The sequence below is a fragment of the Podarcis filfolensis genome (assembly GCF_964270895.1).
Source record: "Podarcis filfolensis genome assembly, chromosome: 6".
NCBI classification, from domain to species: domain Eukaryota; kingdom Metazoa; phylum Chordata; class Lepidosauria; order Squamata; family Lacertidae; genus Podarcis; species Podarcis filfolensis.
In genome coordinates, this window is record NC_139609.1 from 78,767,886 (window position 1) to 78,781,718 (window position 13,833).

A 13,833-nucleotide genomic window follows, 5' to 3' on the forward strand; every position below is an offset into this window, starting at 1 on the left:
CAGACTTCCACTCCTACAACAGGACTTCCCCTTCCTTTCCTCTCTCCTGTCCCCTCCACCCTAAAACTGCTCTGAATTTGGAGCAGGGGAGTTGCAGAGGAAGGGAAGGCCTTACTGCATGATTGAGGACTGCTTGGGCAATGTTAGACATCACACCTTAACAGCACATAATTGTATGCAGGAATAAAAATTGACACTGAAAATTTGCTCTTCATCCTGCACTAAAGAGTGTGATGGAGAGAGGAACACAACTGGTTATGAGAAATCAAGTCCTTTTCCCCAAAGAGATGAGCAAAACCTTAGAGAAACATACTTTGCTCCATAAATGTTTTGGAGAAAGATGATCCCTGTCTCTTCGCTCTTTTTTTTTTTTTTTTTTGCTTTTTTCCTTATCATTAAAAAAAAAGACATTTAAGAGTTTGCATTTAAAATTATCTGTAAACAGATGTGCAGAGGGTGGCGAGGAGAAAAAAGATTGATGAGATTTACTGCTGAAACTAAGCCAACTCCAGAGCATCTTACAAAAGGCCATACAGAACCAACCAGAGCAGGATTCTCTTAATTACTCCAATGCCACAAAGCCCCATGAACTTACAAGGATCCAGCCTCCACATTTGGACCGCGGATATAGAAGGGGACTCTGATGTCAAATTCATACGGCATGGATTTTCCTTTCACCAGCCCAAATTGCCCTATATGATAGCCGTGGTCTGCCGTATATATTACATATGTATTATCCAGTTCACCTGTTTCAACCAATGCATTGTAAATCTGAAATGAAACAGAAGCATAACGTTTTGGATTGAACAAAACAGTATTGTATTACACAATAATCTTGTATATAGACATAAGGGCAGTGAAAAGCTTGGTGAATGTATATATTGGCTTTTTGTGCAAGCTGCTCCCTTTCAGCTAAAGAGAAGTGGGGAGGGAATAAAAATAAATAAAAACAAACATGAAATTATTGGGGTCCTATTGAGACAGAGACTGCATTTGTTTTTTAAAAAGGCAACATGAATGATCTGAAATCAAATTTTGGAACTGCAATGAGTCAGAAATCATGACATATAGTTTGGCCATATTTGCAAGTTACATTAAGTCACAAACCATTGTTTACTGGGCATGAACAGCTGCTTGGTTCCTCCCCACTCCCCCTGGCTTGCATTGGGAGAAAACAAACCACAATAGATGGGCTTTGCTTTACATCAAAACCAGGCACCATGATTTGTTTTGCTCTCAGCAAACCATGAGCAGTTAAGGCAATAACCACAGTAGAAGTACTGCAGGGGAAGTAAAGGGTTAAAGCCACTCCATCTACGGTCCCGAATTTTATGGAGTTTTGTGTGCCCTGTGTTAACACATCTTCCTCCAAAGTTGCTTTCCTTCGAGCACTGTCTGTCTATGGGAAATAGAGAGGGGAAACCGAGACGTATTATGATGACCCAGATACCTCCTTGTTTGTTTTAGAAAAGCAGGTCAAGCCACAACTATTTTTGGAATGCACTTGTGACAAAGCATAAGGTTAGGCTTGACTAGCTGAATGCATTTTAAAATTCATTGAGCCTCTTTATAATTACAATTTCAATCCCAGCTTGCTGACTTGAAGTTAAAAATAAAGCAAGCCATCAATTTGAGCAAGCTGCAACACTGATGGCAAGCCTCTCCAAGCGTATGTAGTAGCACTTGAGAGAGATTATATCTTCCCAGAGCAAACCACCAATCAGCAGTAATAGTAATCACCATAATCACAAACAGGCTGATGCAGGGCCTACCTATAATCTTAACCTTGTCTTCTCAGGGTGCCTGCATTATACTTAAATCACAAACAAAATGCAGGAATGCTGGGAGATAAGCAGCAATAAACTGTTTTGCCTCCATGTTAGACTGGCAGCTTTGCAGGCTTGAAAACAAGACCATCAATTTTCACAGAAGGTGCCAGTCAGGATGAATATTGCCAGAGCACAGAAGCACAATTAGCTGGCCCACCCTTGAGGCAAAGTGAGACGATCACCTCAGGTGGCAGGATCCACAGGGGCAGCAGATCCCAATGTTGGTTTTTATTCCCTCCTTTGTTCCTGATGTAGATCTTCCCTCACTCCTTATTCCCTGGTGTGGAGAAGGGCGCCATTTTGGGGTCTGCCTGAGGTGCCAAAATGTCTTGACCCGGCCTTGATGGAACAGTTCATTTTACTTCGTTCTAATATCACAGGCTTAAGGGCAAACAAGATGCCAATAAGAGGTGTGTTATAGAAGATAACTGGACCTATGAAGCAACCTGATGGTGGATCATAGCAGGCTTTGTTATGACAAGCCAGACCATTGGTCAACCAAGCTCAGTACTATCTACAATACTATCTCCTGAAAATAGTGCTGTCTACAGGAACCCTCTAGTGTTTCCAAACAGGGGTCTTTCCCATGGCAATGACAGGGAATAAATCTGGGACCTTTCTCACACAAAGCTTCGGATCCTCCTCCAAATCTGCAGCAGGCAGAGTCCTTCCTAGAAATCCAACCCATGCTCTTTTTAACTGCACATACCAGTGACTGAACCTGAGACCACATGAGGTCTATCACAGAGCTATTTACAAAAGTTTGCCCCATAAAAAGTGTGCCAAGTTTGCCATATATTCTTGCAGACTATGGATATTGCTGGGCTCAGTTGTCATAATTGGACCATCACCCACAAAAAGGGGGATTTGAGTCCATTTATTTTACATTTATCTCCTACTCAAGAAACTTATAGCTGACATGGGCATCTAGCCTAAGCATTGTCTGCACATTTCTGGCTCATCCCACTGACCAGGAAAAACGGTGGTATGTTAAGTACATATTACTTAACAGAGAACTATTGAAGACAGAAAGCAAGGCTTTTGGTACAATTTTCCCTTTATGCACTGTTTGCAACTATAGCAGGCAACTTAGGATGTTTTGCTATTTGGAATATTTTATAGCGCTATCATTATTATAAAATGGATTTCTTACCTGCCCTGAACCACAAGACCACCTCTTTCCCTGCAGACCCTCTTGGGTGTCACATCAGCAGGGGGCCCCCTCTTGGTAGTTCTGCTACCCTCAGTGTCTTGGCATGACCCAGGAGACGGTATTCTCGGAGGCAGCCCCCAAATTATGGAATTCCTTCCACACAAAGGTGCACCCAGCACCTTCACTGCACAGCTGAAGATGCACCTTTGAAATTTGAGATACATTGGAATCCACTCTACTTGTGATTCCAATTTGTTCTAAACCAGTGCCAAAAAAGCAGCATATAAACACATTTTTAAAAACCTAGATAAATAATGTTAAAATAACTTATTACAATTTACAGTCAGAAGAATAGGGTGAGTCCTAAGGTATAAAAAGAGGCTAAAGAGATGCATCTTCAACACATGATGAAAGCCATGCAATGAAAATGCCAGACACACCTTTGTGGGGAGGGAATTTCACAGCTAAGGCAATGTCAGAGTATGCCCTCTCTTGAGTTTGCACTCCTGAACTTTCAAGGGAGACAAAACTACCTACCAAATCGGCTCTCTCTTAACACCCAAGAAGAGAAGTTGGGAAGGAGACTTGGTGCTACCATTCTGCCCAGAGCAATTCAAATCTTAGAAACCAAATGGGGAAGTTGAGGCCCTGTGATGAAGTGCATCTGTGCTTATACTGGCAACACTTAAACTCGTGTTTTGGATAGGATAGAAAAGTAGGGCGCGTATGCAGGACTTGGGGAACTTGGGAGGGCCGAGGTTGAGGAAGCCTGCAATAAATCTTACCGCCTCCATAGAGTCATCCACAGACATGAGAGTCTGAAGGCGCTTCTGCTGTAGCATATTGGTGAATTCCATGTGAATAGGTTTCATGGGGCCAGTATACCTCATTATCCAGTGCTTGTCTGGGTTTGGAGCATAATTATAACTGGGTGTGCTAGAGAGAGAGAGAGAGAAACAATTAACTGTCAGTAAAATAAACATGGCATGCCACCCATCCTAAAATGTGTATTCTGGGTTTCTACACAAGTTCCACACAAACATAGGGCAGGATTCATCTAACCAGTCCCACTAGCAGAAGACCCATACAAGGACTTCCATTTGTGCAATAGGATTCCCCCTGTCTCCCCCCTTGCACCCCCCAAAATTGGCTCTGGGGGTTGGGAGAACCCCCAGAATGGCGCATGAGGGAGAGGAGAAGGGTATCGTGCCATCTGGTAAACTGGAATGCTTGCACAGATGGGACTGGAAGAACATGATGTTGAATTCTATCCATTGCATTGAGCGTTCTGTCCCGACAATTTCAGCATCCTGAGAACAACAGCTTCCACTTTCAAAAGTAGGTTTGGGGGCTTCTGTTTACTTAGCGCTGAGTACAGGAAAGTTTTAGAAGCCAGGAGGCAAATCTTAAAAGATGCTCCCTCTCCATCCACAGCTTTTTACACCGTATGCCATACTGTTCCTAAGGGTGCCCCCAACCTTTAAGGAGCCCAAGTGACTGCAGAGTGAAGGCAATAAGGCCTCGTTTTGTGAATGGAATTCTGAATGGAAGAAGTCAGGGTCCAAGCTAAGGAGCCCAGCTGCTATCTTGCCACACCCAAGTTAATGCAAATACAGTTAATTCCCTGAAAACGGATGTGCAATTGAACCTTACTACTGTGGCTTCTACTATCTTTAAGCATGTTTGAGGCACACAGGGGTGGCAATTTTCCCTGTTGGGAATAACCCTCCATGGTAGGATTACATTCTCCGTGGTAGACAGCGAAACATTATAAATCTCTTTTATGATTTATCTAAAAGCCGGGAACGGGAAAATTGCTCTGCTCAAACTGAAGCCTATTGAAATAGCAAGTATCATTCAGAGTAAATGAGAATATATTTCAACTGTAGCAGCTTAGCATTAGGCAGCTAACATTCTAACTGGGGAGCATGAGAATGACATAGCTATTCCAATTTCATTCTGCACGGATGATTGTGGCTCACGCAGGTTCCTTAACAATAACTATCCAGATTGCTGGAGAGTCTCTACTATGTTATTTAGCATCTGTGGTGAATTTAAGCTTGACTACCTGAGCATTTAGCAGGAAACTATGGGCATTAAAATGCTTATTATAACTTCAGTCCAATAGCCGGCTTTTAAAATGATGTTCTACTCTATACTAGTCTTTAAAAAGAAAAAGAAAAAGCTGGATGGTGCTATTACAATTTCCTTTGCTTGAACAAGTAGCCTTGAGATAGGGATCTTCCCACCCCGGGAGCTGTAAAAGGGAATTCCCATCCCACTTGACAACAGCAAAAAGCTAGGGCATCTGAAACAGCAAACTAGCTCCAGAGTCCGGTTCTGCAGAATCTTGGAGATTGGTCTGGTCAGATAGGCAAGGGCTTTGGGCTTCAAACTGGGGGTCCCTTGACCAGAGAATGGGTCCTACATCTTAGTGAGCTACACAACTCCTACTGTAACTCAGACATCAAAGCCTTCTTTAGGTGCAAAGGGGGAATAGGGATGTGCATCATTGGCACCAGTCACTGGCAACCAGACTTCAGCCTCTGGATTGGCAGGGTATAGTGTAAATACCTGGCCTTCTGCCCTTGCCTAGTCAACAGAGCAAGGGCTTCTGTAGTTCAGGCTCCAGTTTCCCCGGGGTTTTTTTTTAATTAATCAGCAGAGTTTTGCCGTGGTGCTGTATTTATGGCCTTCGGAAGTTAGCTTGAGCTGTATCATCCATAATTACGCACGCATATTTAGCATCTACTTGTGGGTCTGTGCAGAATGAAGCTGGCAGGTGAGGCTGTTGTGAACATGCTGCGAGAGGGGAGCACAACTCCTATTGTAACACTGCGCTCTTACCGTAACATTACTCATATTCAGGGTTGCCCCATGTGCTGAGTGTGTGTGTGTGCGAAAGACATGCTAAAGTGAATTGCATTGTGTTTTAACAAGTGGGATGCTTTGATATCAAGGCTGCAGTCCAAAAAGTGCTTTGTGATGGGGAAGAGAGTATTTTTCTTTCAGGGAGGAGAGGTTGCTTATTATTCTCTCCACATTGTTAATGTTCTCTCTGATTTCAGAATGTTATTGTGGCAGGATAATGACATTGCGGCTTTGAAAATGCTGATGGTTATGGAAACTGTTGCTATGTAATGCCCTGAACGAATCTAAAATGCTTGGCAAATTCCTTTTCCAGTATGCTTTGTGATTTCCTGGCTCATCTGAAACCTCCTGCTGCTTAATCCACTCGACGTCCACGATCTTCTTTGATTACTACAAACGTAACCCTCTTATACTTAACAGATTTGTCCGTCTTATGGCCAAATACACAAAGCACAACAATTCTGGAAACTGAACAAAAATAACCACTTCAAATTCATTCAGAAGTTGGAGGTGGGGGCTGCACTACAAATCCTGATTGTATTTGACCTTGGGAAAAAAGAGAGAGAGAGAGAGAGAGAGAGAGAGAGAGAGAGAGAGAGAGAAAGAGAGAGAGAGAGAGAGAATAAAATGCTTACAGAGACAACAGTTGTGGTTGTCTCTGGAAAAAAAAACCCACTATCCAACAATCATGGATAAATGCCTATTAAGCAGCCGAAGCAAAGAATGATACATGTTGGCGATATGAACCTGCAGGTATAAAATAAAATGCGAGCCTATTTTTTATACCCAAAAGTGATTGTTTTGCATATGCTGGAGCAGACTCAGGACTACTTACTGAAAACTATTTCCTCTCTCCTACCGAAGTCAAATTTTTCAGTGACTGCTATTGGGTCTATATTGGCATTTCTCTTTTTGGCATTTACAGAGCATTTATTACCTGCCTTTTGGCTTAAAATCCTCCACACAGAGAGAGAGACAACCCAGGGAGGGGATTCCACAGTTTGAGTGCCACTGCAAAGAAGGCTCTGTCCCATATCCCTGCTCCCTTGATTTCTTCACACAGCAGAGGCACACAGAGCAGTGCATTAAAAGAAGCTCTTAACATACAAGCTAAGTTTGTGTTGCATATCATCAACATACAACTAAGTTTAAAGGAGAAGAAAGACCTTGTGGAGGGCAAGATTAGATAACAAGAGGGACATGTGGCTGCCACTGCAAGGGAGAACTCCATGTCTGCTCTCCCTCTTCTCCCTGGTACAACATGTAGAGAAATGAAATGTTCAGAGGAGGTCATAACTTGACCACACCCTCTTACACACCTTCAGTAAGGGGCATCCAATGAAGTCAAGTGAAGGAAAGGGGTGATATTATTTCACACCACTCATTTTGGTTTTTCTGTGTTAGCAGGAGGAGGAGAGGAGGAGGGATTGCATCAAGAAACCTAGATTAAAAGGGTGCAATATTGTGCAACCACATGTCCCTAGTTTTCAAGGTTCTGGAGAAAAGCTTAAACATGTGAAGGTAAAGCACCTGATGGACAAATCTTATGTGTGTCTGCTCAAAAATAAGTCCCACTGAGTTCACATGAACCCAGGTAATTGTGCATAGGATCTGAATATGTGCCTCATTCCTATCCTACCACCTGATCTTAAACTCAGACCTCATCATATTTATTTACCCAAGTCCCAGTCTCTCTTTCCCCCTTACTCTCTTTACAAAGCCTTTCCCAAAAAGGAATAAATTTGCATAAATTTGCAAATGGAAAATGACAGGATTGTTCATTTTATTGTGTAGATTTCTACAAGTTATAAATTGAAAAGCGCCAAGCTGTTCCATTTCTGCTACCTGCGATAAACTTATGCCAAAGCACAAATGATCCAGAAATGATTTCCCAGGAATGCTATGCCTTTGCTTGGAAATGCAGATAATTGGTTTGGTGCTTTGTTGCCTTTTCCTTACATGTGCTGAGAAGCATTGGGAAAGAGATGAGAATACTGAGGGGCTGAGTCTTCAGGACCGTGAGGAGCTGCATGGCTGAGAACCATCAAAACTGGCCTGTGAGGATACATCTTCTTTGAGATTCGGAAGAAGCTAATACTGTCATTGGTGATCAAGTCAGTCAGATAATCCTGAAAAGAGTGAGGAAGAGAAGAAAAATCAGCAAAATGACATCAAAAGTAATGGACGAGCCTAGAGGGGACACTGCAATCATTTTAGAAGTGGGAGGAGAAATTCTGATTTATTCACTTTTGTAATAATTGCAAATGTAAAGGGCTGGTATGGTTTTAAATATGCTTTTTTTATTTGTTTTTTACAATCCCCTATAATGTTACCAAGCTCACATCCACACCTCCATTTAAAGCATTTCAATTCCACTATAAGAGTCAGGTAAAGGTAAAGGTAAAGGGACCCCTAACCATTAGGTCCAGTTGCGGACGACTCTGGGGTTGCAGAACTCATCTCGCTTTATTGGCCGAGGGAGCCGGCGTACAGCTTCCGGGTCATGTGGCCAGCATGACTAAGCTGCTTCTGGCGAAACCAGAGCAGCTCACGGAAATGCCGTTTACCTTCCCGCCGGAGTGGTACCTATTTATCTACTTGCACTTTGACGTGCTTTTGAACTGCTAGGTTGGCAGGAGCAGGGACCGAAGAACAGGGGCTCACCCCGTTGTGGGGATTCGAACCGCCGACCTTCTGATCGGCAAGCCCTAGGCTCTGTGGTTTAACCCGCAGTGCCACCCGCATCCCATAAGAATCAAGACTTCCCCCTAAAAAAGAATCAGACAGCTCTGTCCTTCCAGAAATTTGCTGCTCCCCAACTTCCAGCACCAGTGCTGGATTTACGTATAAGCTAAACAAGCTATAGCTTAGGGCCCCACTCTCTTGGTCCCCCCCCCAAAAAAAAATTATGAGTCTTTGTAAATTGTGTTTCTAAAGGAACTTTTGTTATTGCCAAATGCCAGTGTGTTTGCATTATTAAGTTTGTTATGAATAAAAAATCATTTTAAGTTAGAGCTTAATAATTATTTCACTATTAATATACTTCTTCTTAATTGTATTTCAGTTCAACAATTACTTTGATAAAATACATATTTTGTTATGTGCAAATGACTTTAGATACCCATTAGATCTATAAATTATGATATAGCATATATTCAACACAAAAAACAGCAGCAATTTGTTGTTGACAAATGACAGCTGGACATATAAAGGGCCCTATTACCTTTAGTAGCTTAGGGCCTCATCAAACTAAATTTGGCCTTGCCCAGCACCCAGCTGAGGTGGCCACCTCACTCTGCCTAAACAGTCTTACTGTTATTTGTTGAGCCCTGAATTGAATCAAACTAATCTGAGACATTCGTGTGTGTGTGTGTGTGTGTGTGTGTGTGTATTATATGGAACAAGTATTCTTAAATGTAATGGTAATAAAATGCTGGAGAGACTTGCTTGACAAGAGACGGTCAGTGAACACGAATGTTGCGTTATATTTTGATTACACGTCACTTGGCACTCAGACACCTGAGATTACAAAAAGGGCAACCAATGGGTTGCTAATTCTACTGCCAGCGGGGAAGATATTTTTGGAAACAGAAATATACTTGCTGCTACCAAAATGAAGGTTCATTAAACTAATCTCTCAAAAGTCATGTTATTGCACTGGTAGTAGGAAATACACTTAATGAAAAGACGTATTTGGAGAAGATAGCAAGGGGTTCCACTTTTGGACACTTAGTCACATCAAGCATGTTGCTGATACAGATACTTCTTGTTATTATGCACAGCAATTTAACCACACAGCTGCTGAAAGCCCAATTAGATGCACAAAACATCTTGGTCTGAGTATGTGCCTCATTCCTATCTTACCACCTAATCTCAAACTCAGACATCATCATATTTATTTACCTGCAGTGAAAACAATTTTTGGAAAGATTTCCATTTCACAGATGGACAACACAAGGCTCAGAGATAGTTGTGAGTAATTCATTTAAAACATATACTGTGCCTTTGTGAGAAGGAACATGGGAAGAAGAAATGCTAGATCCTGAATTCTGTCTCTTTGTCACACTCTGCTGCGATGTGACTGAAAAATCTTTGAAATGAATTATGCATTAAAAGGCTGTTGCCTTGCCCTTAATCAGATATTTTAGATTCAGAAGCATACCTTTTAACAACCCTGATTTAAATTCAAGTTTATTAACTGCTTTAGTTCTGACTAGTTGGATAAAAAGCAGGTGTCAAATATCTTTATTCTGCTATATCCTTTTCTGTAAATAATGGAAGGTAACCCTATAGGAATATTTTAAAAAATCAGGTGTTTTTAAAGTTACTCGTTTGCTTCCCCCAACCCACCCACCCAACAGATTTCTAATTAGAATAACAGAACCTGAACCTCTGATCTCTGTTTCATAACACTGCAGACAAACACTAACTGATTTTGTGGACTACTGACAGATTTAGGACTCCCTCAAAATCTGCATACCACCACCATGGAAACAGCAATTTTGCAATAAAGAGAATTAATCACATGCATGCAGCAGATCAAGAGTATGTCTCTCTGTGTTAATTAAAGCAGGGAACACCAGTCAATAGAACATGAGTCAAACTACGATCAAATCCATTTCCCAGCTGGTAGGACATACTGAAGTGCTTACCGGCTTAAGAACTGCTTGCTGTCACTAAATAAATTTTAAATTATACATCCCTCCAGAAGTAAAACGATAATGTGCAGTCTAAGGGAGCAGGTTTATGGATTGCAGTTTATATTACCAGCAGTAGCTTTCAAATATGAAACAAATACTTTAATTAGACTGAAATCATAAAGCATCCGTATTGTTCCCACAGTTGTGGCCAGGGGAGGGAAATGAAAATAAATCAGTAAGGCCTACCCTAGAGTAGTCAAATCCGTGCTTTTCCTTCACTCCATTTCTACAGAGCGTGTAGTTGTAAAAACGAGAATTCTTGAGCAATCCAACCCATTCCTTCCAGCCAGGAGGCACATAGGAACCATTATATTCATTCAGGTATTTCCCAAAGAAAGCTGGAAGCAAAAGAGAGAGAAGAGACATTGTGAGGAGAAAGCAATACATATAAATGTATAAGAGATAATCATGCTACAGTATAGATCTCTTTAGTTTTCAGCTCTTGCAGACAAAGTGTTAATATTTTCCCTATCCAATCATATTTTATTTTAATATCTTATTTTAAAGCAGATGCTTTAACACTTACTTAGCGCTAACAGTGCATTAAGCATGAAACAGAATAGGGAAGGGACTCAGAGCTTGCCCAGAAAATTTACAGCAAGGGCTGCAAATGGCCATTGGCTTGCTCACCTATAACAAGTGATTAAGGATCCCTTCCTAACAACTGGGAAGGAATACTTTACCAAAAGGAAAGTTACATTTTTCGCCTTTCAGGTGATGATGGGCATGTAAATTGCATTCATTCTGTACAATCCTGTCTGCCACACAGCAAATGACTCATGACACCTTTTCAATGACCAGAGCCTCTTAGGAGGCATATTCTGTCTAGTCTGCCTGTCCTTCCTGGGACTTGGTGTTTACAGAGTAATTCAACACCCACTGACTCCAGACTTGAGTCAGTGGGGGAGTTGGATTAGGTGGAGGGGTCTCTGAGCCCAGACAAGGCAGCTCCTGTTGGTGTGGCACTCTCCCTTCCAGCTACAGGATGTAGACTGTTATGTACTGAAGTTCTCACCCTGGGCCAGCAGGGGGATACTGTAGATAGTTATGCAAATAAGGGATCGAAAGTGACATTCAGTGATTGGATAGTTTTAGAAAATTGTTACAGTTACGTTGTACTGGAGCTCTATATAAGCAGACTGGCAGAACCCTGCAGTTCAGTTCTGTTCTGGCCTGTGAATAAACAAGAGCTGTTTGAAGAATCACTGTGTCGTCTGATATGTTCACCCACAACTTAACATAGACCCTGAAGAAAGGTGCTCCAGAAGTGGGGAGGGAGAGGGGCTGAGTCAGCCCAGGCCCAGACATTTCAGCAATTTCCACCAGACACTTAAGGCTGAAACCCTAAGCAACAGCATCTGGCCTGATCATCCTGCCTCCCAACCTACTGATACTGCCAGAGAAGGTGGGTTAGGGCTGCTCCCTTAAATGTGAATGGACTCCTGGCAGTTATCTCATTCATGACTTGCCCAACTCTGTTTGGCCAGATGCAGATCTAGTCTGGTTACTACAATTGTACAAAAGAGGTGGGATCAGAAAACCACTCTTGGTCCTCTTTGTGTATTCTTAGAGAGAAATGGGCTGCTCCAGACAATTATGGGCAAGAGGTCATGAAATCAACACCAACAAATCAGAAATTGTTGAAGAGACTTTTGAAACCTGTTTTTTTATGAGCTGCTTAATAAATCTATCTTAGCCAAGAGTGAGCAAGGAATGCACTAGCCTTTGCTCCACTATGTTTTATATGTTACTATTTTATTGCTATAGTCTCTATAAAGATGCATACAGGTGTAGCTAAAAACAAGGGCCTGCTAGACAGATAGCTTGCCAAGCCTAGCTTCCCTTCATCTTCATGCCACATATTCTTGCCTCCAGATATCCAAGCACCATTTTTTCCCAAAGAGAAGGGTGTGTGTGCTCTGTGATGTCACAAGTGCATCACCAAACAGTACTCTGCACCATTCTTGGTGCTTCAAAGCAGCAAAACTGGTTTCCTTCCACCTCAGTCCTAAAGAGATAGTAGATATACAAAACAATGTGCTGTTTACGCACATTGTTTTTAATGTATGATTAAATCTCCCTAATAAAATACTTTGGTTTTGTAACTGTATGTGTTCAGTGTCCCAGAGTGACTGCAGCAGCTATCAGCTCTGACAGCTGCTACTGCAGAGAGCTTCCTTCCAACCCCCTCAGTGCTGGTCATAGGTGCCAACTCCCTGGGGCCCTGGGGCCCAAACACCCATCAAATTTTGATGCCGGAGCCATGCATGCTTCATGGCACCCATGGCCCCAGGCACCCACAGTTGTGGGGTCAAGTTGGCACTCCTAGTGCTGCTGCAGAGCTCCTCATCCACTCCATGACAATGCTCAACTTCTTTTCCCAGCAGCAAAGAGGAAGAAGGAAGCCAGCCAGCCGGCAAAGAGCTAATATACATTAAAATACCATGCAAGAATTCCAGTCACCTTGCACAGGCAGGCATAGGAATTTTGCACAGGTACCTAACAGCTAGTTTGTATCCAAGTTCATGCAAAGCCAGAACAGTGCTAACAAATTCCAGTTCATCACTCTGACCGTTAGTCACACGGCCTTTGCCTTAAATTAGGTCATCTGCATCAACCAGACTAAAACAACAGCAACATGCAAAGTAAATGCCAAGGTGTCAAGCAGCGTTCACCTACCTGGTGCCCTACAGATGTTTAAGATGACAACACTCATCAGTCTCAGCCGGGGCTGATGGAAATTGCAGCCTAAAACATCTGGAGGGCATCAGGTGGGTGAATACTGGAGCAAAACAATAAATGGACAGCCATGCTTCCCCAAGAAAGGACTGTGGAATCAAACACTTTCTCGGGTTACTCTGCTTCCTGAGGCACTTCCAATATTTAGAGAGTTAAGTGCAATCCACAGTAATGTGTGGGTAATTGAATAGTGGAGTAGATTTCTTCTCCTTGCCTCAGTATCTAGGGATGATGGATTGGGATATTGATCCTTGTCCACAGTGAAAGGTTGGAACACAGCCATCTGAAGCTTTCCGTGCCTCGCCATTATATCACAACTAAACACAGCTGCATTTAGCACTATTCCTACTCCTCTCCTTGCCATTCATTTATTTATTTAACAAATGTATAAACCACTTCACAGCCTGAAGCCATCAAAGCAGCACGCAACAAGATAAAAAAAGAGATAAAATACAAAACTAAAGTAACCATTCTAAAACTAATTAAAACCTTTCCTACCAAAACCCAAAACCCAATAAAACCATTTTTTACAGATGGAGAA

General features: G+C 42.2%; 1 protein-coding gene across 8 annotated transcripts in view; it reads right to left on the reverse strand.

Annotated features, from left to right (window-relative positions):
• SULF2 (sulfatase 2) overlaps positions 1–13,833 on the reverse strand; it is a gene marked incomplete at its 3' end in the record, with an annotated part of 267,812 nt that overhangs the window by 36,384 nt on the left and 217,595 nt on the right. For all 8 annotated transcript variants that reach the window (XM_083618523.1, XM_083618525.1, XM_083618522.1 and 5 more), the window contains 4 exons: positions 10,740–10,891; positions 7,813–7,982; positions 3,768–3,918; positions 596–771 (listed from right to left, as the gene is read on the reverse strand). In XM_083618523.1, the coding sequence (XP_083474649.1) occupies positions 596–771; positions 3,768–3,918; positions 7,813–7,982; positions 10,740–10,891 (649 nt within the window). The remainder of the gene's footprint in view (positions 1–595; positions 772–3,767; positions 3,919–7,812; positions 7,983–10,739; positions 10,892–13,833) is intronic.